Source organism: Drosophila erecta, unplaced genomic scaffold, assembly GCF_003286155.1.
Source record: "Drosophila erecta strain 14021-0224.00,06,07 unplaced genomic scaffold, DereRS2 tig00000055-arrow-pilon, whole genome shotgun sequence".
NCBI lineage: Eukaryota > Metazoa > Arthropoda > Insecta > Diptera > Drosophilidae > Drosophila > Drosophila erecta.
Genome location: NW_020825200.1, coordinates 2,112,354 through 2,139,005, shown reverse-complemented (window position 1 = coordinate 2,139,005; position 26,652 = coordinate 2,112,354). Strand labels below are relative to the sequence as shown.

Genomic DNA, 26,652 nt, shown 5'->3' with positions numbered 1-26,652 from the left:
ACAACGTAATATACGTAGAGTCCCGAAATTTCTAGGCTACTTTTTTTCTGGTGGACTTTTGGTAACGAAAGTAAAAGCCGGTTTTTCGAGCGATAAGTAAAGTTCACATTTTTTGAGTGCCGATGCATTCGAATGCTCGTGCTGTGTGAGTGAGTGAGCTGGCAACAGTTGGTGTGGGTGCCTGTTGAATTTCCAGCGCGAGCGAAAGAGATGCAGGCACAGCGAGAGGGCAACAGTAACAAAATGTCCAGGCTAATCAACTGTGCGTGTGAGTGTGTATGTGAGTGAGCGAGGACACACCCACCGATTGGCCATGCGAAAACATGGATGCTAGAGCAGTGCGACGCATGCGCTGCCATTTTGTGCGCCGACTGCGCTGCTCCACGCCATTTGATACGCCCACTAACGGTGCTTCGTGCTCATCATCAAGTTCCACCCACTACTGCTGCACACATAGATGGGCTCTATTTACCCACCCGTTGAGCCTTTTGCCCGGGAACTCGCAGGTGAGTTACCTGGATCTCTCGGTCCACCTGGCTCCGTCATTTTGTTGTTGCCGCCGACGATGGTGCACGCGAAAAAATACTTAGTTAGATGGGCAGATATGAAGAATCATCACCAGGCAGTTACAAATGATAGTTCATGTTATTAGCATTTTCATTCACTATTTAAAGTTTTTTATTTCGTTGCCTCAGTAAGATTCGATTAATGCCCCTAATTTCGGGCAGTGTGCTCGCTCATTTCGTTGCGTGCTATGTAGAGAAGGTAAAGGCTCCTCCGCTGCTGCTTCACAGCGTCTTTTATTTAATATTTTATATGCAAACATTTTATTATCCCTTTTTTCAACTGGGGCTCTCGTCTTTTTTCCTGCCTTGAATTTTGGCTTTTGTCCATTTCAATTGCTGTAATGAATGCCTTATCTCCTCTCCCCGCCCTTCGTCGCCAGCATCCCTCCGCTTTCCTCCCTCCGTCTTATTGTTGCAGACACTTGAGGTGTGGAAAATGCAAAAAGTTGATTTCTTGAGCGCTGTGCGGAAAGTCCCATGGAAAAGTTGTCGTTAGTAAATGTTCTGTCTTCCCTACATTAAAGAAGTCTGCAAACGGGGGTTAGCTGAACATTTCTCCCATCTATATAAGCAGGACTATCAGAGGTGCATCGAGATCTATTTACTATTTACATCGAAATCAATGTTGGTCCTACAAAATGAACAAAAGCGCTTCTCGCAGAAAATCAGGACCTTTTCAGTTCAGCTGAGTTCACAATGAGAGGGAATACGAGATCGCCTGCCAATGGTGAATTCTCATAGAGTTTCCCTGCGCATGGGAATTTCGTGCGGGCTTTTGACGTTTGCCTTGCATCTAATTACTGTAATTATTTGATTAAAAAATCTCCCAGGGTGCCCAATGGCTTCACCTTTTCCCCTGCACCCTGCCCTGCCTCTCTCTCTCCCTCCTTCTCCATTTCAGCGAAACAATGGCCTCACATGTGGGTATTTGTGCTCGGTTGTCATGGACTCGGGTGAAAATTCAGATGCCCGCGCTGGAAACTGCACAAAAATGCGATTCCACAGGGCATTTCGTATTGATTCTCGCTTGTTTTTTGCCTTTGCCCTCCGATTTCGATAAAGGCGCAGCGGGAGAGGGAGGGGAGAGTCGGGAGAGGGGGCACCCAAAAAAACAAAAAAAAAAAAACAATGAAAACTACAACTAAAAAGAAAATACAGTAGGTGCTGCGTACTTAGAAAGTGACGAAAGAACGATGTCCGCTTGGGAATTATAACATCCTTCATAACAAACCCTGTCCCTTTTTCAACTTTAGATACATATATTCCCATATATCATCATATTTGATGATTATACATATAACGTCAGATTTGTTCCAAAACTAGACTGTTCTCACCGTAATATTAAGCAAAAAGAAGGCTTCAAAGAACGTTAATTTCGATGGCTTTTGAGGCTTATATCTGCTTATATCTACTAGGCCTTAGACCTAAACTATCCTTATTCGTAGCCCAGAAACCAAGGACATTCGCCCATGCAAGCGACCACTGTACTCACCTGTGTAAATGAGAGCGCAAAAAGAGGCAAATCACAAGAGGAGCAGCCCGCGACGATGCCAAATTGCAGTGCAAATATGTACACACGGGTGAGGGGAGCGGGGGGCAGCGGCAGGGGTGCTACGAACAGCAGATGGAGTGAGGTTATGTAGCGCTTAGTAAAAGGACAGTCAGCAGCTGCAGAGGCAGGAGGAGGGGCGAGCAAGGCGGAGAGTGAGGCAGATGATGAGCATGATGGCGTTAATAGCACGCACACACACACACACTCACTCACACCAGCCCCTTTTTGTCTAGCTCGCTCTTTCACCCCACCCCACTCAGTGCTTATCCCATCCCCGAAATGGGTGCGAGCGAGACGCGTTACGTGATAATGACGTTTGCGGCACTCCGCTTTCCAGCTGTCAGTTGGGCGAGAGCGAGAGAGCGCGTCGGACGCTTGTTGTTGCTGCCCCTTTTGACTTTTCCCGTCGGCAATGCCATTTCCCTTGGCGTGTGGGAGTGAAAGCGAGATAGTGATAGGCGAGCGCGCTCTCTTATTGATCAAATTTACCGTTGCTTTCGCCGTCGCCATATTTCATATATATGTCGCCCAAAGGACATCGCAACTTGGCTGTTGCGTTTTTGCCTTTCGCCTTAATTTACTTTGGCGCATAAGTCAAATATTTACATTCCGAAATTGACGTCTTGAAAGCGCGGTCGCAAACTCACCGTTCGTCGTCCTTTGGCGGTTGTGTGTGTGTGCCTATGTGTGTGTGCAGGACTTAATACCAAAGACAAACAGTTATTTGACCTCGAGCCGATTAGGAGAACACAAAATAAAGTTCCCAAAAATAATAAACACGCTTTGAAGTGAGCACCCGTTAAATAGAAACACAAGCCATCTTGGGAAATTCAATTTCCCCGAACAAATTTCATCTCAATATTAACTCAAGCTCAAGACATCAAAAAAGGATATTAATTGCTGTGCGTAAACACTCGGTGCCTGGATCCTGGCAAATAAAGCGTGCCGAAGAGCCTTGGCCAATTTTCCACCCACCCATTGGTAAGTTTTCCTCTGTTTGACTTCCATCTATGCATTTTAATGGCTGTTTGCGTAAGGTTGAGATGAATTAGCAATTTCGGGGCTTTCTAATTGGTTACTTATTCGGCACAGATTGATTGCATGTCAGTTTCATTTGAAGAACTAAGTGTTTACTTGAGTTTGGATAATTCTTTTTTACAGCTTGATTAACTATGTTTTCGAAATTCGATAATGTAACTTGCCATTTTCAAATTATACTTGTTTTTTCTCTGTTCATAAGCCTTTTAGTACTTTGAAATGACATCTAACCCGAATCATATTTCAAAAAGGAAAAATATCACTGTGTTAAACTATTTATAATAATAGTATTTTCTAATGTATGTAAGTTAAATAAATGTTTCTTTTACGACTCCGAGCTACCTCTGCTCATAAAAAAATGCCCAAGTCCTCCCAAGAAGACATTAACCCCTGGGGAGCCGAAGTGGCGACCAGAAGAACTAAAATATTTAAGCCGGCGCCTGGTAAATGCCAACTAGCCGCTAAGCCGGCCACTCGACTGGTTTTCCACTTGCCACTTGCCACTTGCTCCTAGCCCCTTTTCACTTGGCCCACTGGCTAGCTGGGAAAATGGGGGAAAGCGCGGAAAACGGGGCCACTCGAGGCGAGTGAGCTGCCCCGGGCGGTGGCAAAGGATCAGACCCAGACGTGTGTGAGTGTGAAATGAAACGGAAAGTGTCCTTACAAGCTGCCAACTGAGCGCGACAATCTGTCAAACGTTCAACCGTTCAACCGTTCAACTGTTCAACTGTTCAAATGTTCAACTGTTCAGCGGTCGTCTGTCGGCTGTCGTCTATCAATTGTTAATGTCACAGACGCCCAGCGTGAAGAAAGCATTTGGTCCTTGATGAGGGTGGAGGTCCTACACGTTGGAAAACAAAGTTCAGCAAGATTACAGCAAGGCATTTTCATGTTTCATATGTGAGCTTAACTTAGACTTACTTAACTGCATTTGAAATGAAATCTGTGCCACAATTTCAGCTGATAATTGTACCATTCGAATACTTTGAAATTTTACTGAAGAACATATTTTTCCCCACTTACGAGTTATTTCTCTGAGTGCAGACGCTTGACTTAACTTGATGTTTTGGCCAGTTTAACTTTCGCTCGGCTGACGCGGGCCTTCTTTATTTTTAATTGGGATTTGTGCCGCTGGGTTGGGCCAACGCCTTGGCAGGAGTCGCAGGATTCTCGCAGGATTCTCGCAGGACACCCGCCCACGCCGTCAGTCCTCGACTCAGTGGGCAAGGAGCCACGTGGTTGCCCCTCGGCTTGCCCCCGCGAAATGCGCTTTTGAATAAAAGCACACAATGTGCAGTCCTTTGAAATAAGGGAAGCGTTCAGCGATTTCTACTTTCCATTTTGTGGCTTCGCTCGCTTTTTATTTGGTTTGCTTTTGGTTTGGTTTGGTTTGGTTTTTTGATTTCCTGACACGGGTACGCCGGCAATCGTTGTGACATTTTAATTGTTTATTTGCTCAGAGTCCTTGCCCTCGTCCGCTCCACTCCACTCCGCATCCTGTATCCTGAATCCAGCATCCCAGCATCCCAGCATCGCAGCATTCAATCCTGCATCCCACTCAAGTGCTCGCAAATATATTTGTTCCATTCGAAGATTTGCGGGTGAGAGCAGTTTCCTTTTGTTACCCATGGAGGAATCGAATTCGCGGCCCGTCCTGCGGCGGCGAGTCCTTCGCGGAGTCCTCCACTTCGCTGGCTGGCGTGCATTGGTTAATGTAAATATTTGGCTTTTGTTGTCACTTCAAGGGCTCTCCGCTGCTGTTTATTATTAGTTCCCCCCTTTCCCGGGCACTTTGCATTTCATGCGGTCATTTTCTGCAAGTCGCCTGGGAATCGAGTTCCACTACGCTCAAAAGAAGTATGCAAAGCTAAAGTAGCTTTTAGGGGAATGAAATATGAGAGCACTCTAGCGCTCGTTATATTATATGGTATAAGCGTTATTGTTTCAGGCCAGACTTCATTCTAGGCCAAGCGATTTAAGATTTAAGATCACTTTCCCATAAGCATAAGCCCACTTATCAATCCAATACACGCCGCCTTGTTGCCCCGCTACCCGCCGAATTAAACCAGCTTATCAGATGTATCTTTTACATGTCGCTGACTTGTGCGATATCAATATTTAATAAAAACTGCCCCACACCCCGGGCAACACTTGAGTAAAGAGCCGAGCGAGGAACGGTTAAAAAATCAACATAATCAACTTGGGAGTGCAACAGTGGCACAGTGGCAATGCCGAAAAGTATCTCAACCACCACCACCAGGCGCAATCCGTAGCTCTGTGAATCCGTAGCTCTGGGCACCCTCATATCGCCGCCTGGTTGAACTCAATCAAACATTTCGGGCAGTGCCTAATAAGCCAGTGGCTTGCATATGGCAGTTTATTAGATACAAATTGTTGGCATTGCGACTGGGAACTGGACCAGTTCACCCCCGTGGAAAATCGACGTCGCCCATTTTGCAGCTCGGCTGCCCGGATAGTTGCTCTGTTTTTCGGTGCGATTCGATTTGGGTGCCTGGCAAGGGGTTGCTGCCAAGGATGAAGGATGGCCATGTGTAGCCATTTTTTGGGCCGTGATTCTGGAACAGGACTAACCCCTATGAAGGACTCGATTCAAGTGCGCAAAAAGCGGAGTACAGCACAAAAAAGGGAACTCGCAACAGGAAAGTGCGGAGCGGGGTTCGTTCGCTTGAAAAACCGAGCAATTAAGTGCTGCGTTTATGTAACATACAAGTAGTTTCCTTCCCTCCACTGTAACTTTGTGTTTATTATGCCTAATTGCAGTTACTCCATCACCATCAGCATTATCCCTGTGCGCTTTTGTCTGCGCTCCTTTTGCAGCTGCCTTCATTCGGCTCGTCCTTCGTCCTTCGTCCTTCTGCTCGAAAGGACGCCTGTCCCACATGGCGCATGCTTGATATTTCGCAACTGCAAGGCAAGTTCCTGCGAGGCGTTTCCCCGCGCCACTTGCAGGCTTAGATACTTGCATTATTTGCCACTTTTTGCGGCACTGCTCTAAAAATAATTCCAGCGCTCGTTAGGGGTTCCCTTTTTTCAGCCTTGTTATTTATTTTCCACGTTGCCTCTGCCTTTCATGTGGCGAAAATTGTTAGTTTCGAGCCGAGAAATGCCGAACTACTTGGCTGTGCACAGTGGGCGACATTGTGCTGTGCTCGCAGGAATATCCTGGAGAAGGGTTACGAACTTACGAACGGGGTGGATCTGTGGGGGTCCTGCCTGTGAACGGGACTACTCTTCACGCTGCTGAGTGCCATTCAACTTGTTTCGCATTTGAATAGTTCGGCAAGTATTCAATTTGGCGAAGAACGGCAGCAGATTCTCTGCATACAATGGTTGAGAAAATCAGAAGAAGAACAGATCGCTTACTAGCAGTTTATGAGAATTTGCTTTCGCGGCACTTTCCACTGACTTTCCACTCAGGCCGTGGAAATCATTTAAGTGGAGATTGCTAGTGCCAACATGCAAGTGCCACGCCAACAAGCGAGGTCGATGAAAAGTAAATTATAGTGCACAATGGCATTTGGGGGCTGGCCGCAGACAGTCGGCAAATTACCAGTCGCAAATGGGGATTTATTTTTAAAACCCCACTTGGGGTCTAGGTTGGGGCCGCTGGAACCGCGATGGTTGCACTTTTGAAGGCGTGACAAAATGGCGGCATCGAATCGAATGGATTGCATTGGATTGGATTGGATGGGCATGGCCGTTGCCTGGGTGTGCGGATAATTTGCATGTGCGCTGATCATTTGACAAGCGACAACAAATTGCCGAGGCCAGGATTTATGCCGTTTGCATGGCTAAATCAACCCCGCCTTGAGCAGTCCGTGGAGCATTGTGGCAGTGGTGGCTGCATCCTACTGTCAATATTTGCGCTGGTCGTGTAAACACTTTAATGGCCTGTTTATCGGCTAGTTGGGTGCGCGATGTATCTCGCAGATACTTGACAGCTGTTGCAATTCGCGCTCGAACTGCGCGGTTCATGAGTTTACGCCTTATTTGCGTTTGGGCTTGCGGCATCCGCATCCGCATCTGAGATTCCTGCCCTCCTGCTCCGCCGAATGTATCTTTCAGATAGCTGTGTACGCGTACCTTTGCTGTTTGCGCTGGCCAAATAGTTTTGAAGAGGGCGCCAATTTGTTTGCCGCTTCTCAGTTTGCATTTAATTGAAAATTACATTTTTCCAAAACAAACTCAAACCACAAAGAGCAATATTTGTTCTGCTTAATGAGGTTGAAAAGTGGGCGGCAAATCCCTCAACGGTTCACTAAGCCAAGCGAAGAAAATAAGACTATTTAATTGTTTAATATTTGTTGATGTTCGCTTACCTTTGCCAAAAAAGTAGCACAGCTAATGGCAATCAACCCTTGCGGGAATCGAACCCGCCACCTTTGGATTAGAAGTCCAACGCGCTATCCAATGCGCTAAAGGGTCCTACGAGATTCGCCGGATATCAGATGCACCCACAAAGGCCGCGAATCGAAAAACACTCACAACCTGAATGACGAATGGCCAACATGAATTGTGAAACACACGAAACAGAGAATTCACGGGGGAACACTCAGCAGACACAAAGAACTGTGTACATATTTCCCCAGCATTTTTTGGCTGCGATGTGAATTTCAATTATTTATAGAGCGCATCGGGCAGATACGAAAGTATCTGTCGGCTGCATCTTGGCCTGATGAATAAATTGTCGCCCCACGAATGTGCCGTGCTGTCTGCTTTGCTTTCTGTGTTAATCGATAGATCGTTCGATGGAGATTACGTCCTCGAGGAGCCATTTACTCACCCCTTTTACCGAATTTCGCCCGCTGGGGGCATTCAAGTGCTCAATTCGGTTTCTTAGCCCGTTCGGAGTTCTTTTCTGCCTTCTTATCGGCCCGCTGCGATCTTCATGCGCTTTTAGCTAATAAGGGGGTGGTGGGAATGGGGTATTTCGAATAGGGGTAGCTGTCGTAGGGGTTTTCGCTCTCGTGACTCTCGACAATTACTCAACTCACTTTAGCTGCTGTTGCTACTTTCGGTTTGTTAACGAATTAATCAAATCGAACCAGACCAGACCAGGCCAGGCCAGACCAGACAGCCCCTGCTTAACCCACGACAGCCCTAAATGGAGTAATTTACCCATTTGCAGTCGTGGCGATTTTTTATCTCTGCCCTTTCGCTTTCGTCCGTGGAAAGTGTCCCCCTTTTTCAGTTTCTGGGGGAGTTTTCTCACTTGTTCGGCATTGTCGCCCCACGTGATTTATCTACACCTTCCGACGGCTCTATTTCAGTCTGGAAAATACGTGCATTCACAGTTCGCTGTCCTGGGGCAGATTATGCAAAGTATTTCTGCTCGCTGCTGCTTGCACTCGAAACGGATATTAAATTTTATTGCTCATGTTGCCATGGATTTTCCCGCAGGAGTTGGGCTGGCCAGCTGATGAGGGGTGGGGGTGGGGCACCTGGTTTTGTTGTTTTTGCCGCTGCCTGCTCAGTGAGCTCTCAAGTGGCCGACCGGTCAATTAGCCAGGTCTAATCGCAGTGTGGAATGTGGGTGCATTTTTCCAGGGGGCGGGTGATGGGCAGCAGGGCATTGGAGAGGAATTCCAAATATTCCATAAATTTATAATTGAACATATAGGTATTTTTCTGATTGGAGTGGCGGCCAAGTTAAATAAGTTGAATTAGTTGATTTGAGATAGAATCACATGGCACACCTGGTCATTTGGCATATTATTCGACGGGGCAACATGATCGCTTCCTGCAAATTGCACATAAATTACCGCTTGGCAATCAACGCAATCTGCCCGGCTAGGCAAATCCTCAAGGATCAACATCCTGTCGCCTACTCGCATTACCAAGCAAGCTGGCACGAGCCAATTTAGAATGCCAAATTCGTCAGCGTTTGGGAAAGAAAAGCGCACATAACCGGCAATTAATGAGCAGTTGTGCCAGCGTCGAAGCACTCGAAGGACAATGGAGGAAGGACCTCGGAGACGACGACTGACAGGCGGCATAAAGGAATTCGAGCCCAGCGTAGGGAGCACAAAAAGCCGATAGCATATGCATTTGATTCTCGAACCGAAAGCGACGATTTCGCTTTCGTTGCGGGGACTTTGGCATTGCGGAACATAATTAACCGGAAGCGCGGCACACGCGCCAGGACGAAAAACAGGACTCGAACAGGATGATCGGCACACCGACGCAGGATCCTTGCGATCGCAGGATCGCGTGTCAACAACCGTAGAAAGAAAAAGCATTTCCGCTGCCATCGCCATCGCCACCGCCGCCGAAAGCGAAATCAAATGTCAGGCCAGTGGCGGAAAAAAATCGAACAACGCCCCGCAGGAGCAACCGGTTTTTCGGGCAGGATAATCAAGGCTAGAGATGATCATACACTTGCAGAAAAATACTCCTTGAAAATGTACAATTCAATGTGATTGTACTTATACATTTGGGATTTATTGCATTAAAGGCAGCTAAGGCAAAGTACACGAATAAGAAACTACATGTTGTGCAGCTATTTGTTTTCAGTGTGGCAATGATGCTCAATTAGAGCGCGGGCAAACAAGTCGCCTGATTATCCTTTTCTGCCCACTTCAAGGAGCGAGAATCTCCGCCGGCAGCTGGCCTGCAGAGAAAGGAATCTCGATCTTGGTGGCTGAACAATTGTTCGACTGCGCACATTGCTTCCTGTCGTCCTGCGAGCCACCGGAAGGATCAGCGCCGTCTCCGAGGGTTGCTCCTTGCTCCAGGATCCTGCTCGCTCCTTGTTCCACATTCCTAGCTCGCCTCGCACTTTTTGGAGGCGTGTTCGCTGGTGTGCGTCGCATATGTAGCAATTAATTTGCCTCAATCCTGTCGCAGGACATGTGCAAATACCACTCGCATGTTCTTGAGCGCGTGCCGCGCGTCCTTAGGCGACCTTTGGGCGTCTTCAAAAGGGGGCGTGGCGCCTGCTGCACCGTCATCCGATCCTTCGAGCGCATTGTGATTCGTTTCCAGATTGAAGGAGGTGTGTTTGCGATGAACTGGAATTATTAGTAGGTGCAGCTGCCTCTCTATTTAATGAACTTCTTATGAGGGAAAGATGCAGGGAGTTGGGTTCGAAATAAACAGAGTTGAACATCCTGAAAGACTTATGAACTATGGCTACGAAGTAAGCCGACACACAACAATGTTTTTCTATTTAATCAATAATGTGTGAAACTAAATATCGTGAGAGCTTGTACTCAAAATTTAATAATAATCCCCCACCACCTCGAACACCACCTCTAATCCACTTAGAATCTGTCACAACCATTTAGTGCCCATTTCCACTACCACTTCCATTTCGCGCAAGCTAATTACCTTGTCACACATCTCCCCTTTTTTAACGCCGCATGTCCTTTTTATCCCTGCCATGTGTAGCAACAAGCCCTAACCCAATATTTAACTATCATGTAGCAGGAAGGAAAAGCATTCTCCCACGAGCGGACCAATCATAATGGTAAATAAGGCACTTTCCGGCTGATTAGCATAGGGATATGAGAAGTGTTTCGTGTTCGCTGGAAAACTGTTGCCGTGTGCCGTCGCTTCGCTTCCTGTCATAAAAAGCAACAACAACCGCAACACCGCCCCCTTCTTTTTATGCAGCAGGTCACAGTTCACAGGTCACTGTGTGCAGGTCGCAGGCTCAAGGGTTGAGTGAAAATATGACAAAAAGTGAAACGCGTGTCAACGTTTTGGGCGGCAAATTATTAGCATGCTCGCTGGCCACACCCACGCCGCCCCTTGCTGGCCTGCGGTAAGCGCATTATGCAACACTGTGTCAAGCTCGATCGGAACAGGTCACGCGACCCTCGGCAATACAATTATAATTGCGACAAATTGAACGCCGCCGGCGGCACGCGCCCTTATTGGCTCATCTTCCGGTGGCTCGGAAAACAGATTGCAACTTTGTTTTTCCCCCGCCCCGAGTTTCCCCATTAGCCGCGTGCTTTTCCTCATTGACTCCACTTCCTCTCGGGTTGATTTATTGCCCTCTACTTACTTACTTGCTTCCGGTCCTGGCCGATGATTCGATGTCCTTGCGACAGTTGAGCGCCCAATTCAGCTCGAGCACTTTTTATTGGCCTTCTTGAGGAGCGCTTTTTGTGGCTGCCACATGGCGCTGACTTCTGCGGCTGCTGGTAGTGATTAGATACATTTCACTGTGCTGCAACACTCAACTAAAATGAAGTTATAATTATGCTCCTTAAAGTAGTACCCATTAGTGCCGACCTCCCGCGGTGCTGCCCTTCATATTTTTGCATACTACTTTGCATACTTGCAGATAATTTGTTGGGTTTTCATCAGAAGCAAACCGCAGCTGCTAACCACTGGTCAGCCGCAGGAATTGAGCGTAATTAGGAGCTCACATTTATCAGATGGTTGATCAACATTGAACAAGAAGCAAATCACGGCGGCCAGCTGAAAAATCAAAACAAAGCAATTATTTGTGCCAGAGTGGAAACGCTCAAAGGATTTGGGCAGTAATTTGTGCTGATTTGGGTGCAGCGGATAGAAGATGGTAGAGAGTGCCCCTCTCAGCACAGAAGCTGGATTAATAACCCATCAAAATATAGTGGGAACACGTCAAAACACTGTCAATACATTTCCCAAATCCCATCTGTATCTCAGGCTGCACTTGTGCGATAATTGTTCTCTGGAGAGCGAAAAGGGAACTGTTTTCCAGCTTTGAAAGGACCGACAATTCCCGGGCTACCTACACACCCGCATCCACGGCTCCTAATCCCTGTGTGTGTGGGTGTCCATTGTGCAGGATCGCAGGGAAGAGAGGTCCTGGCCAGGATTATGCCTGTAATTTGGCCTGCTTAGTTGCTTAATTGTGCTTAAATGTATGCATAGCTTGTAAAATATTTGCCTTAAATATTTTGGTTAAGCGGTGAAAGGGTACCAAACACGCTGCTGGCTATGATTTTCTATATCCTGCAAAGGATGTGAAAGAACTAGGATGTGGCATCTTGAAAAATACCTGCCCTTTAAGAATGCATATTTCATAAGCTCAGCATTACTGCCAACGGAATGATTAGGATTTCGAATTCCCCCAGCAAACCATAGAGTCCAATCCACTTAACATGCTCCCAAACAATGAGGAACTCCCACAGAATTCCGAATGCTTCTTCACAGTCAATTTCGCTAATAAATGTGTTTTGCCAATGCTGGCGAAAATAATTCCGCCACCCCGCCTGATATTTAATTTCCCGTTTTCCCTTTTGCCTAAGCCGCAATTTCCGGTGACACCCCCCAAAGGCGAAAATCAACGCCCCCAACAGACATCAAGTCTCGAATTCGAAGCTGTCAGAATGCAGGCCACAAAAAGGAATTATGACAGCAGGGAGGAGTTCCGAAAGTGGGTGTTCGAGTCGAATGTGTGGTTGTCAAAATGCCGGCATACGCATCGAAAGCCAATTAGGAAACATAAATCACGCTTCACATGGCCATGCACTGCGGAAAATGGGGACTACCTAGCCCAAACACAGGGTGCCTAAAAGTACTCATAGCACATATGAATATGCACCATGAATTAATTGCTTATCTGGCTATCTTTATTGAAACACTCTGCCGATTCTCCCTGTGCACGATACAAATCCTTCAAGCAGCCCACAGACAAAGAAATCCAGCACGCACATTGATGCACAAGTACAGTAGTCATCCCCCAACCACAACGAGGCGGCAGCGAAGGAAGCCGAGCAAGTGCCAAAAGCTGATTTCACTGTAATTACAAGTCACACTCCTTTCGGGTGGTGGGACTCGCTTTTTGGGGTGTAAACCCGTCGAGGGGAAAATGAAAACATCCTGCAAATGTGTTCTTTTTGTTTGGCAGCACTTAAGCGATGGCCTCCCCACAGCCACCCCCTCATTCCATCAGCAGATTCCTCTTTTTAGAGAAAACGCTTCTGAGGTTCATGATGCTGCTGGTGATGAGTTGGCGAAACCCGCAGAACAGACACACCCACCGAGCGGAGTGGGAAACTCCTTTCGCCTGCACTCAAAGAAAATGCTGGAGCTAAAGTTATCATCTATTGCTAGAGGTTTCTAGGCTTCTAAGCACACAAATAGTTGGGATATTGAGTGCGATCTCTATGTGCATTATACACACTATTTCCATCTGGTTTCCAACTACTTTCCTTGGAAGTTTTTCTTCGAGTGCCTGCTTTTCCACCTTCCGTGTGGGCGTTAAACGCGTGTCAGGCCTACCACTAAGTAAACAAAGCCAGCCTTGGGTTGGCCGTGGACCACCAGTCCCTGGGGATGCAGTAAGCCCGGAAAGCTGGCTGTGGGCTGTGGGATGTGGGGTGTGTGGGCAATAGAAATGTCACAAACAAACCGATTAAACAAGTACTTGCCAAACAAACACCCACAAAAAACCGGCGACACCGCCCAGGCGAATCAAAGCTGCGAACCGAAGCCCCGAATGGCAGCAAACAATAACCGAAAAGTTTCCAAGGGTGACCAAGCATCATGCCATTCAGACCGGGAGACCGAGAAACCCAACAACCCTTTTGGAAAGTTTGGTGGAAATGTGATTTCCCTTTTCCCGGGCTTCCGATTAGGTTGATGGTGACATCGTTTTGTGGGTCACGCGACCCAGACTCACTGATTCAATTCAGCTCTCATCTGGCAATCTGCTGAATATGTTAATGCCCGCCTAAGCCTATTAGTGTCAATTAAAAAATAATCGCTAAAAGGATGCGTTCTAAACTTTGTTTGCAGCGGGCAAATGTCAAATGCACGTCCTGATTTTACATTTTTGCGTTGCGATTACGCGGTCAACTGGTTATCCTGGTCAATATGGTTGCCTTAGATGGTGGGAACCCATAAAACACACACACCAGTTTCAGAATATGTCAATTCTTCAATCTACCTAAGGCAATCAAGCAATTCGCCAATCAAACTCACCTGGGAAAGTAGCGCAGAAGAGCAGACAGGACACTCTTCACATGCATTCAAATTCCAATTCCAATTCCAATTCCAGTTCCCATTCCCATGCCCATGGCTGGTCTAATTTGTGGGTGTTGTGGGGAATTAACCTCTTAATGAACTAATTTACTCAAGATTAAGATGGCCAACAAAGGAGGCGGCCGCAGCTAATTGTAAAAAAGAGCGGGACGCAAGGAGCAAAGGAGAGCAGGACGAGAAGGACGAGGAGGCCTGAAGTTCGGCTAGGTAGCAGATCCTTCGTCGCAGATAGGAAGCCGAGCAAATTGCAGGCGGTTAATCTATTTAAACGCGCCAAATACGCGCGACACAATGGCAAATCACCAGAAGCTGAATGCGTATTTGGTCGAGTGCACAGATTTAGGGATAGAGGGGATCAAAGGACGAATGGCCAAAGGAAATCCGTCTATGGCCGGCAGCGGACAAAGGCCAAAACTCGTCTAATTGCGCGCCTATGAGGGAAGCGAAGAATCCGCAGTTCCGACTGTGGAATCCCGAGCGCAGAATGCAGAATGCAGAAAGCAAAACGCTGAACGCAGAACGCAGAATGCAGAATGCAGAATGCGAGAGAACCTGCCAATTGTTTGGGAACATCCCTTAATCTGTGTCGGTAATCGGTAATCGGCGAAAATCGCAGGACGCGCGGCACAAAGGAGCGGCCGAGATCCTTTTGAACTTTGCTTGGGCGCAAAAGAAGGTTAGCAAAATATTATTACAAACCTACGGAACCGTAACCCACATAACATTAAGTTGTGCACTCGCAAAAATACATGGTGTACTGCGCAAATATGCAACTAATTATGTGAATAGGATATGCCACACCTCTTCCACATAACTTTAAACTATTTAGTAAAGCATTTTAAACTTAAAGCAGAACATCTTTAATTGTAAATGGTTCATGTTTTTCTATGACCGTATTTCGGTTTAGATTGGCAGTTCCCAAATGAATGCCTAATTGTGCAGCTCTTGTCGTACCACATTTCGCTCAGTGTAGCTGCTTACGCTTGTGCCTGTGTTTACTCTTGAATGAACTGAAAACATTTCAATTTGACAATCGTAATGGAGGCAAGGATGCTGAAGCCGCTCATAGCTAATATAGGCGATTTAGGGGATTACATCAATTGTAAAATTGGTCAAACACCGCAATTGTTTCACTCTGCAAATCGGATATTCCACTGCCCCTGGATACGCGCTCACCCACACACAGAATCGTTCCCACAAAGGAGCGCAGGACGCAGGACGAAGGACGAGTCCCCGGGCAGCTGTCGAGTTTCCCTTTGAGAGGCCCTCATCGCCGGCCATTGTCCACGGCCGCCTTCGTCCTAGTTACACATATGCAAACGTATCTCAGGGATACGCCGGACCCGAGGTCCTTGTTCAATGCCTTGTAATCGCTCCTGGCTTACCGCAGATTATGCAAGCCGCTCTGCTTCGCTTCCCCCGGAAAGCGATTTTCCCATAGCATTGATTCATTTCCCTGGAAAAATCGTCCAAAATCTCTGCTGCAATCTGGCATCAGCCCAAGCTCAGTTCCTGGCCGAGGTGTAAATCTTCAATTTTAAGGTTAATTTGCCGACGAGGTGCGGGAAATGCGAAGCGTTTTATTGGTTTAGTAGAGCAGTCAGTAGGCGGTGCTGGAAAATCGCCAACTAGCCCTAGATTTAAGTTAAGATGGGTAGGTGGTTACCAAGTTCATGGGAAGTCCTGCAAGTGGAAGGAGCGCACACCTTTGAGGTAGTATTTAAGTCTATAAATCAACAATTTTTTAATTGAAAAGCCTGCTCGCTTGGTACACAAGTTATGTGCGATTCCGCGGCGACCTTTAACCCCTCGAGAGCGAAAGAGTCCTAAAAATAAAGCGAAATCCCAGAGCACCGCAACCATTTTGCAAACTCATTAAAATTTAAAAAAAGCAGCGGCAAAAAAGGACACACAACAACAGCAACAACAGCAAGCGGAGGTTGCACTCTGTTTGCATCTCTTTCCCGCTGACCTCTGAACTCTGAACGACATTTGCATCTGCGCTGTGCATCTCCTTCTCGCACAGCTTTTGCACTTTTTGTTTTATATTTTATTTTTGCACATTTTGCCGGATTTTCAAGTTCCTTTGTTGTTGTTTAGTTTAGTTCGTTCTGCATTTACAGTTAGTCCACTCGGCCACCCCCTCGCCGCCCCTCGTCCTTATCAAGGATACTCGCCCCTTCCACTCGTTTCAGTGTGTGCGTGTGTGTGTGTGTGTGTGTTTGGTCATGCTTGCATGGCCTTTGAATGGAAATGAACAGAGGTGAAAAGGAGCAGAGATAGTGGAAGAGAGATAAGGTGCAAAGATAGCTACAGTTAAAAAAACGATGTAGTGGTCTGTTCAAAAACTCCAACAGCTGAAACTAAACAAATACTGTGAAAATTGCAGCTTAAGCGGACTTTTACACTCCCCTCTTTTCTGTCAGTGTAGCAAAGCTGCATAGGCCGCGGTCGTTTTGTTTGTTGAATGTCCAGTTGGTTGTTGTTTGTGCTGCCATTTTCCATTTTCCCCTCGTTGCTGCCTTTTTTCACTGCGTTTATTTATTCAACTAAATGCAGATTGCACATTTCAGCATGTGCCGTTCATTTAGCTTCCAGTTAATCACGCTGTTTTGTCCGCTTTTGTCAAGGATATTCATTGGATTGTTCTTGTTTCGGGATACGTAGTCCAACTAAAATAGTGATTATCACAATAAATCAGTAGATGAAACTTTTATTATTTAAAGTAGGAGTTTTCATGTCATTTTGAAGAAGAGTAACCCGTCGGCAGCGCCTAAGCATGAGTGAAATTTAACTTGTTAGGAGTATAAAGTATCTTTCGGGCCCAATGAGTGTGTCTAATCAACAAAGAGCAGATATTTGCATATCGATTTCCCCACACAGAAGTCTGGCACAACAAGCCAGATTGCCGGAAAATGCAGTCGAAATGGCGGCCATAGTCCTTCAAGGATCTAGTAAATCCCCCACGCTCCACGTTGTGCTTTTGTGTGGTCCTGCAGCTGCAGCTGCTGAGCTGCTGAGCTGCTAAACTGCTCAACTGCTCAACTCCAGCAGGAGCAGCCATGTGCCCTGCACTGCCCAAGAAAAGGTCCTGGACCGTGGTCCTGCAAGCGGGAGAGGGGCGGGGGCGGTGGAGTTGGTGGCACAGGACGACAAGCATGGCAAAGCACACAAAGTCAAGGAAGCCGCGCTGGAGATGCCATCAAAACGAATATGAGATTATATTTAACTAGTGCTGGCTGGCGATGCAGGGGCTGCAAATTAAACGAATGAGAAACGTGCACCTAGAGAAGAGGACACTGCACTCTACAATTTAATTGATATTAGTTTCGAAGCTGCGGTATAAGTAGTTCTTTAACCAACTGTTGTGTATTTCATTATGCATCGTTGACAGAAAGTAGGTTCTCCACTTTGGACATAAATGTCGCTGATATCCTGCGACAAACATTCCCGCGTAGAACTGGGATTACTGATTGGATTACGGCCGAATTCTTTTCTCTGTATACAGCTCAAGAGTTGGAGAATTGGGGGCAGAGTACCGGAGAATCCTGGCCCGCTGGCGGGCTAAAGGTGAGCAAACAAAGACGCTGATAAAACGAAATGCCAAAACGACAATTGAAACGCCCAACAAAAGGCATGAGCATTGCAGGGGGCGGGGGTGGGGGGCAAGGGGTGGGGGCGGGGGTGGACCAGTGAAAAAGTCAACTCGAGAGTGATCCACGAGGCCGGTGGCTGCCATTTCTTGGTGTCTGCGTCCCATCCAAATCAAGTGTGAACGGAATACGGCCAAAGGTGGCTCATCCATCCAGCCATCCGTCCATGCGTCCGTCCGTCCATCGCTCTCTTTCCAGCAGCCGGGTGCCCGCATAGTGCGCTCCCGCTCACGCGAACCTCCTCCATCTCGTCACTCCGCTATGTATCATCTTCATCTTCCCGGGCTCTTGAGCTCTATCTCTATATAAATATTTTAGGGGCGGGCTCTGCTCACTGCCTCTCTCTTTCGCCGTAATATTCCAATTCGACATTTTGTCTTTTCATTCATAATGCAGTCGCTGTCGGCGGCGGCGGCGGCGGCGACGTCGGCGTCAGGACATATCATCCAATCTGAACGTGATGATTAAGTTCTCCTCTCGCCCGTCGCTCCCATACATCCATCTCGCTCGCGCGGCCCAGGACATCTGCATGCCTCTCCCTCTCGCTGCCTCTGTCTGCAAGCCAGGCATTTCAGCTCTCACTCTCGCACACGCAGGCAGCGCGCAGGACTCTCGGGGGTTGTTTGGCCAGGATTCACCCCAGCACTCGCCGTGTGTCCTTTTCATATTTCTTAAGGCCCGCACCGCTCGCTGTTTGCCTTCATTCCGCTTCGGTCGCTGATCCTGTGCTGAACGCGTCCTGTTCCTCGCGTCCCTCGATTTGCATTTGCAGAGCGTACATATCCTGTTCCTCGAAACAAGTGAACTTTGAATAGTTAAAAGGACCAAACGTGTTGAATTCGTGTGTGCCAACAGTTGTGTTTCGCCGCTTACAAGTGGAGATCGGCCGCCTGCCAAGGGAACTGGATATCCACTTAGGCAGCGCCTGAATATGGTTTACTTTGTACGTATTTGTTTACTAAAATATGCTAGCTTATTACGCCGTAATTGGAAAACTCCGACGGGAAAGCGGGCTTACTTGTAAGCTATAAGGAGTTTGCTTTAGATAGTTTTTAGTCCTCCAACAGCTTGTATCGCACAGAATCCTTCCGATTTCGATGTACCTAATCAAGAGCCAGCTTCAAGTTATGAACTCTAGCATGTGTTAGAGCCACTTGCTCGACCGAAGGCAAAGTTTCCAAGTGCTGGTGTGTTGATTGAGTATCCACGCACTTGGTTAATAAGCCTGATGCGGCTCGCACTCATAAGGGCAGAATTTTGAAGTGGCCACTAGAACACCGACAAAATTTGGGCTGCTTAAAAGTGGAACTACGCGCTCGTGTAGTTGGGCACCCGGGAAACTTACGGCTCGAGGGCTGACCGGGGCTGCCTCCGGGTCAGCGTGTGAAATGGTGCCCGCCTCCGGTTTAATGAGATTAAAGCGCACTTTGGGAGGGAAGCTGCAAGACGGGCGAGTTGCGGACCCAGACTTGCTGAGGCGTCAAATCAAGTTAATTAAAAGCGGCAAGGAAGTCGGTAATCGCACCGGATGTCGCACATTAGCCACACTCGAGGGCACATGGGGAAGATGGAGCCGGAGACGGAGACGGCGGCCTTACACCTCCAGTGGAGTGTAAGCGATTTAATGATTCGCGAAGGAAGTCGAGACCCGCGCCAAAAAACAATTCGCATACTGCACACTGGCTCTGTGTTATGATTGATGGCAATATGCTGGCGAAAGGATTGAGGCCATTGTTTGGGTGAAGTGGAGTGTAAGCCAGGGCCAAGCACGGGTTAAATGCAAATAGCATGGGCATGGTATGCAAAATCAATCGGGCAATATTATGAAACGCACTGCGGTTTGCGCTTAATTGCAACCCGCTGGCTGGCCATGCATTATCCTGCGGAAATGTCCTGCCGCTGGGAGCACGCCCTCCGCTGGCGTTTGTTTGTGCTCCCGAATTGCCAACGCATTAGTCGCACTTGACTGGTCAGGCGGTAAATAGTACGTACAGCTGCGGTCAAAACAATAGGGACCATTTCCAAATCCTCGAAACTGGCAGGCACTGCGAATAGGTGTTGTTATTACATTCATAATTATAACCCGAATGGTTAATGGCTTATGCTTTACATATTTGCTCTAAGAGCCCACAAGTATGGGAACCAGAAGTGTTATTTATCCTAGTGGTCTCCCCCCAACTGTGGCCACAGTCGCATTCATAGCATTAGGCACACACAATGGAGGCGTATGCCTTCGATTAATTGATAACCCGTTGCTTAGTTTGCATACTCAATTTGGTTCTTTGTTCCCTGCCTCCTTGCAGAGTCCGCGTGGCATGCAACCGTGTAGTCCAGCGGGAGAAGTCGCAATGATGCCGCCATCCAAGAGTCCCGTGATGGAGAGCGCCGCCTCCGACCAGAATCCTGGCCAGCAGAGCCACCAGCAGGAGGAGCAGAGCGCCAAGCGGGCGTGTCCCCTCAAGTTTTCGATAGCCAAGATCATGGAGCCGGATCACAGGCCCAGCCAGGTGCCACCGCCGCAGCCGCAGCCGCAGGCGCAGCCAGCTGCCGTTTCCTTCGCCACCAACGATGACGACGAGGATGAGGATCCGGAGATCGATGCCGACTCGGAGCGCTCCTGCAGCCCCATCGAGGTGATCAGCCTGGATCAGTCGCCATCCACCGTGAACTATGACTCCGCTTTCAAGAAGTACGTGCCGGGTGCCTGCTCGGGCGCCACCACGTCGGTGGCCTCGCCTCCGAGCACCGCCGCTGTGCAGCAGTTCGTGAGCTCCCGCCACCAGGAGCTGCTCTCGCAGTATCCCCTGCTCTACTATGCACCCAATCAGCTGATGTGCGCCGCCGCTGCCGCCCAGTATGCGGCCCTGACCGCCCAACAGCAATCGCTGGCCAGCGCCGCCCACCTGAGCAGCTTCACCGCCTCCCTGAACGCCAGCTTGCATCACTCGCAGTCGCTGAGAAGGAATCTGGGCCATCCTCTGGCCGCGGCAGCTGCGGTGGCGGCGGCGGCCCAGTCCCAGGCGGTGCCCAATCTGCAGCAGAGCCTGGAAAAGTCGCCGGTGGCGCAGAGAAGTGCCCAGAGTTCGGGATTGCAGGCCAACTTGAAGAGGAAACGATCGCCGCAGGATCAGGGCGAGGTGACCCCGCCGCCAGTGTCCACTGCCACTTCCGCCACTGGGGCCAGATCGCGCTCCCCCTCGCCGCAGGGCTCCATCGAGGACAGCAGTCCGGGATCGGCCAGCGGCGGCAAGCCCAAGACCTTCTCCTGCCTGGAATGTGGCAAGGTGTTCAACGCCCACTACAACCTCACCCGCCACATGCCCGTCCACACCGGAGCCCGGCCGTTTGTGTGCAAGGTCTGCGGCAAGGGATTCCGCCAGGCGTCGACGCTCTGCCGGCACAAGATCATCCACACCTCGGAGAAGCCGCACAAGTGCCAGACCTGCGGCAAGGCCTTCAACCGCTCCTCCACCCTCAACACCCACTCGCGCATCCATGCCGGCTACAAGCCCTTCGTGTGCGAGTACTGCGGCAAGGGGTTCCACCAGAAGGGCAACTACAAGAACCACAAGCTGACCCACAGCGGCGAAAAGGCCTACAAGTGCAACATCTGCAACAAGGCCTTCCACCAGGTGTACAACCTCACCTTCCACATGCACACGCACAACGACAAGAAGCCCTACACCTGCCGCGTCTGCGCCAAGGGATTCTGCCGCAACTTCGATCTGAAGAAGCACATGCGGAAGCTGCACGAGATCGGCGGCGATCTCGATGACCTGGACATGCCGCCCGCCTACGACAGGCGGCGCGAGTACACGCGCAGGGAGCCGCTTGCCTCCGGCTACGGCCAGGCCTCGGGTCAGCTCACGCCGGACTCCAGTTCCGGCAGCATGTCGCCGCCCATCAATGTGACCACACCGCCACTCTCCAGCGGCGAGACGAGCAATCCCGCCTGGCCCAGGTCCTCGGCTACGCAGTACCCGGCCGGCAGCTTCCACCACCAGCTGGGAGTGGCTCCGCCGCACGATTATCCCAGTGGCTCCGCCTTCCTGCAGCTCCAGCCGCAGCAGCCGCATCCGCAGAACCCGCAGCACCACCAGCAGCAGCAGCGGCTCTCGGAGACGTTCATAGCCAAGGTGTTTTGACAGCGATACTATGCGGAAAGCTTGAACAGCTCCACGGGGTCGACCTCGACGACCAGCTCCACGGTGACCACCACCACCACGGCCATATCCTCGATGGCCAGCTCCAGGAGCGACCTGCTGATCGACTGACTGCAGTTTGTGGCGGCGGCGGCCGCTGCTAGCAACTCCAATTCCGGGCAGGACACCGGCCAGTCCCCATCCCCGGAGCTCGGATGCACGGCTCTGGGCAGTGCGGTCCGCGCGCTGAACGGACTCTTCTAGGCAGCTGGTCCTGCCCACCTCCACCTCCACCCACCCCGAAGACCTCAGCAGCCACCAAATGGTTTCAACTTGTGCAATATCCCACTCAGCAGATCATGATGATGAGTCCACATCTCCAGCAGCATTTTGTACATAGCGCATCCCTAAGATGTCCCACAGAACACTCTACTTAAGCAGCTCTCTCGATGTATAGATGTAGTTAAAGGATTTACCTAGTTAGTCGCCAATGCCGAAAGTCCTGAGTTCTGTGTAGATCGGCTACACGGATACTCCAGGGCTCGTTTCGATATAGGAAATGGTGTTTTTAACATTGCGTTAGAGCTTTTTGGGGTCTGTCAACCGAATACATAGATGGAAATGTATCTTAGAGTTGCACTAGATATCCGTACTGTACTGTAGCCCTAAGTGTCTGTGTAACCCAACGCAAATTAATGGAAAATCGAGAACATTTTAACGAAGATCCTTGAATGCATTGTATTTGTTTAGGTCTTAAGTGATATTATTGATACTGTTTAAGCAATAAATCAATTCTTCAATTATTAAACGGAAATGCTGTTTACGTTGGAAAAGCGGGAGCTGTGGCTTTAAGATCCCGATATTATCCCCAGATGAACATATGCAAATAACTGAGCAGCGGTGTGGGCAGCCATTGAGTTGAGTGGAGGGATCATAAAAGATGCAAATGGATGCGAAATGAAAACAATTATTGCTGCATTACTCGGGCCCAAGAGTCGCGTTTAATGGGCTCTAAACTGTCGCCACGTCTGCCGCATGACATTTGCAACTTAATTAGTGGCGACCAGCCCCCACTTTTCCAGCTTCCGCCCGGGAAAACTCCGCAGGTGGCAGGCCCAGCCACACGCCTCAATCATTTGCATAGCACTTTGATCTGCGGCTCGAGAAAAGCCCAGGAATCCCGAGTGGAAATGGCTCTGGAGCAGGAAGGTTGATGTGCTTGAGTCCGCTCATAAAAATGCAACAGAAGCATCCTTATTAGTCAGGCAGCTCAATTAATAAGGCAAGTCAGAAGTATGTGAAAAATATACAAACATACAGGTCCATATCCTTGGTTATTACAAAACAATATTCAAGTACTCAATATGAATAACTTCACTTGACAAGTTCAAATATTTACGTTTATTTGGGCGGGCTATTGTAATCCTGCTGTCTTGGGTTTGGTGACATCGGACTATTGTGAAGCTTTAAAACGCCAGCCAGGAGTGATGCATGTGATGTCCACTTCAGTTGACATCCTTCCCCTTTTCCCTGGCCAAATCGCATGAATAATTCAGAGCGCATTGAATATCCGAATGGGAACGAAAAGCGAAATCGAGCGGTGCGATGCGATGCGAGGCGATGCGTTGCTTTTTTATGCAAATAATCAAAGACGACTGACGTACAGTGGGCCCTCAGCATATGCTCAAGCACACCGCCCACTGATTCCACTCGCATCGGTTGACAGTTCAGTCCGGAGAGAGGAAGCCCTCTGGTTGTGCCCAATTTTCGATGATGATGACTTCTGACACCGCCTCGGCACGGCGTTCTTTTGAACCAAATCGGTTTCCTCGATTCCTATCGCCGTCGAAGGCCAACCCCCAATTGTGGAATGAATGTGAATGGTCCTTCAGCCGTTGTCATGTTGGCCGCTCCCCCAGTCGATTCCTTTTGATGTTTGCCTTATGCACGCCCAGTCGGCCATTCGAGTGTCCATCTGCCTAGCCATCTGTGCGCAGTGCCCCCAATCCTAACCCAAACCCACAGTATTCCCCATTCAATCCCACTGACACAAACCGACTTATTTGGCTAATTGAACGCGGTTGGTCGTCGGCAGCACTTCATGCAGATCTGGCCCGGATAACTCCGCTCTTTTCCACTTCTCGGCCCGCTTATGCATGACACCTTGGCACTCCGGACAATCAGATTTGGTCACCCGGCCGGATGACATTAATTAAGCTAATTAATACCTATTGATCCTTGGGCAGTGCCAAAGTTTTTATTTCCGCCCGAAGGACGCAGAAGTGCCAAGATTCTTGGGCACTCCCTTGTATATTAAAAGTAGTAAGACATCTTATCAAATTTGCTTATTTCTAGCAGATAAAAATCTAGCAGATAAAAAATTGCAATTGTTTTAGTTACCTCGGGATATAGGAATTGATTGCGAAAGTACCTGAATAGTTACATTGAGTGAGTAGCCGCAGTGATTTCATAAGAAATTATTAATATAGAAACCTATGAAAACACAGATTTTATCACGAATTTATAGTTTCTGATGCACTGATTTTATCACGAGCTTATAGTTGCTCCCACTCGAAGAGCGCTTTCCCCTCCCTAAAAATAATTTAATAACTTCCGCCATATTGGTGGCCCCGAAATTGTTTACCCGCCGTAAACAATTTCCGCGGGCGCCAAAATAAGCATAATATTTTCCGCCTTTGTTTCCAGCATATCAATAACTCTTATCGGCGGTTTGGGGGCCGTGGCACGCCCACCGATTGTGCCACAACAACTCGAGCACGCAACAGGGGCAAAGTGCGGAAAGTGCGGAAAATGCGAGCACTCGAGCCTCTCGCTGCGCACAATAAAAAATTATAATCCAATTCCATTGTCCGTCGCCGGGGGGTGGGAGGTGGGAAAATACGGCAGACAACGACTGCGCTTATCGCCCGAAATGGGGCAGAACAATAAGGACACGGATGAGGATGGATGGATGGATGGATGGATGATGCACCGAGGCGGGGATGTAAGTCGAGCGTGAACTGCAGCGTAATCTCTTCCGGATATGATTGCGCCACCAAGTGCGAGGGATTGTCTGCCACCGGTGCTGTGACCTATCAGCTTTGTGTGCCGGCATCTTTGTGTCCCTTGTATCTTGTAGCTTGTATCCTGGCATCACTCGGCTCAGCTGAGTTCAGCCCAGCGCAATCTGCTGTGATTACAATTTCTTAAAAAGCTAAAGCTGCATTTTCCTTTCAATTACGAACGCCCTCGGCGGCTCCTAATGGCCACATAAGTGTATCTCCTGTGCCAACAATGTGCTGGCTGCTGGCTAAAAAAAAGGAGAACAAAACAACACTTAACCCACGTTAATTGTCGACTCTCTGAACTATGACATGATCCCCTGCCACTCCTCCACATCGAAAGTGTCCCATGTCAATGGCTGGCTGCCATTAGAAAAGAGGAAGCCACGGGGCGCTCAAGATGCGAGCGTTACAGAATTCCATTTGAGTACTTATAGTTTGGTCTTCTACACTGGCAGAAAGTTCCTGCCCCACTAGCCACTGCAATCAAACTTTAATTGACAGCGCAAGCTCTTGGTCAACGAAACTCTTGTCGATGCAAAGTGGTTGGAAAATGCTGTGTAGCTTTGAAATGCCTCCTAATAACTCATAATCAGCCGGATTAAAACATTGTAGGCATTTTTCATGGATCAGCGACTTTATCTGAGCTTTGCAGCTTAGTTCTGACCCTGCGATCCTTTCCCGCGGAAGAGCAGCTGACTTGGAGCACATTCTGGCTGGGGTGACATAAGGTTGCCTCGAGCTCGCTTTTCCGGGCAGCAGTTGCTCGACTTCCCAGCGAGGAGCGAGATGCGAGAGGCGAGAGGCCGGAAAACGATGACAATATGTGAGGGGATCGGCGCGCTGCTTGGCAACACATTGAAATGCATTCGAGTCGACGTAACACGGCTCAATTAGTGCGGTTCAGCGACTGCCAATGCAGCTTCTCCTGTCCTCCAGTGCTCCGCATCCGCATCAGCATCCACATCCTCGTCCTGCCCGAGTCCTTGCGATTCCATTGCTCCAGCCATTGTCCGCCTGTTCGCCTGCTCGCCTGGCTTTATGTCAACTTCTTGCACGCTTATTCACACCTGAGCACAAAACCGCACCGCGGGATTTTGCTGCCTGAGGAGTCACGAATGCGCCGCCAGCTTCCCAGTTTTCCACGCCGCATTTTCACATTTTCACATTTCCACGTTTCCACATTGGCGGGCAGCGAGGCGTCGCTCATTACGTGAAAAGCTGCTGCCACATTCCATTAATTAGTCCTCCTTAGTGTGGTCTGCTTCGCCGCCTTTTGACTTAGGAAAGGGTGGTCAGAATCTGGTATCGCATTCAGGCTAAAACAAGAGAGAGTGGGCGTGGCAACATCAGTAAGCAAACTAAAATCAACTTTCTAGCTTTTATAGTTCCTGAGATCTCGAAGTTCATATGGGCAGACAGATCACTAATATTTGTATATACCTTATACCTATGCTACATACTTTTCAACGAATTTAGTATGCCCTTTCCCTCTACGAGTAACGTTTATAACAAATTATACATATGTGACCATGAATGTTCTAGCTTAAGTTCAGAGTTTTTCAAATTTCTCGGCGTATCTGCTGTCAAAACACGTAAATAGAGTTCGTAACATTGAATATCCGGAATTTCGAT

The 26,652-nt window shown here is 48.6% G+C and overlaps 1 protein-coding gene and 1 non-coding gene across 3 annotated transcripts; one reads left to right on the top strand and one right to left on the bottom strand.

Moving 5' to 3' along the window:
* Positions 1 to 2,632: 2,632 nt before the first annotated feature.
* LOC6542359 (fez family zinc finger protein erm) lies at positions 2,633 to 22,760 on the top strand. 2 transcript variants are annotated; one of them, XM_026978901.1, is made up of 2 exons: positions 2,633 to 3,099; positions 20,117 to 22,760. In XM_026978901.1, exon 2 carries the CDS (start codon positions 20,129 to 20,131, stop codon positions 21,956 to 21,958), a length of 1,830 nt encoding a protein of 609 aa, XP_026834702.1. In that variant the 5' UTR covers positions 2,633 to 3,099; positions 20,117 to 20,128; the 3' UTR covers positions 21,959 to 22,760. The 2 variants fall into 2 exon arrangements, with proteins under 2 accessions (XP_026834702.1, XP_001968334.3); XM_001968298.3 differs by lacking the exon at positions 2,633 to 3,099 and adding an exon at positions 18,510 to 18,756.
* Positions 7,530 to 7,602, bottom strand: Trnar-ucu. The gene has a single exon. It is a non-coding gene; the product is annotated as a tRNA-Arg (tRNA).
* Positions 22,761 to 26,652: the final 3,892 nt, after the last annotated feature.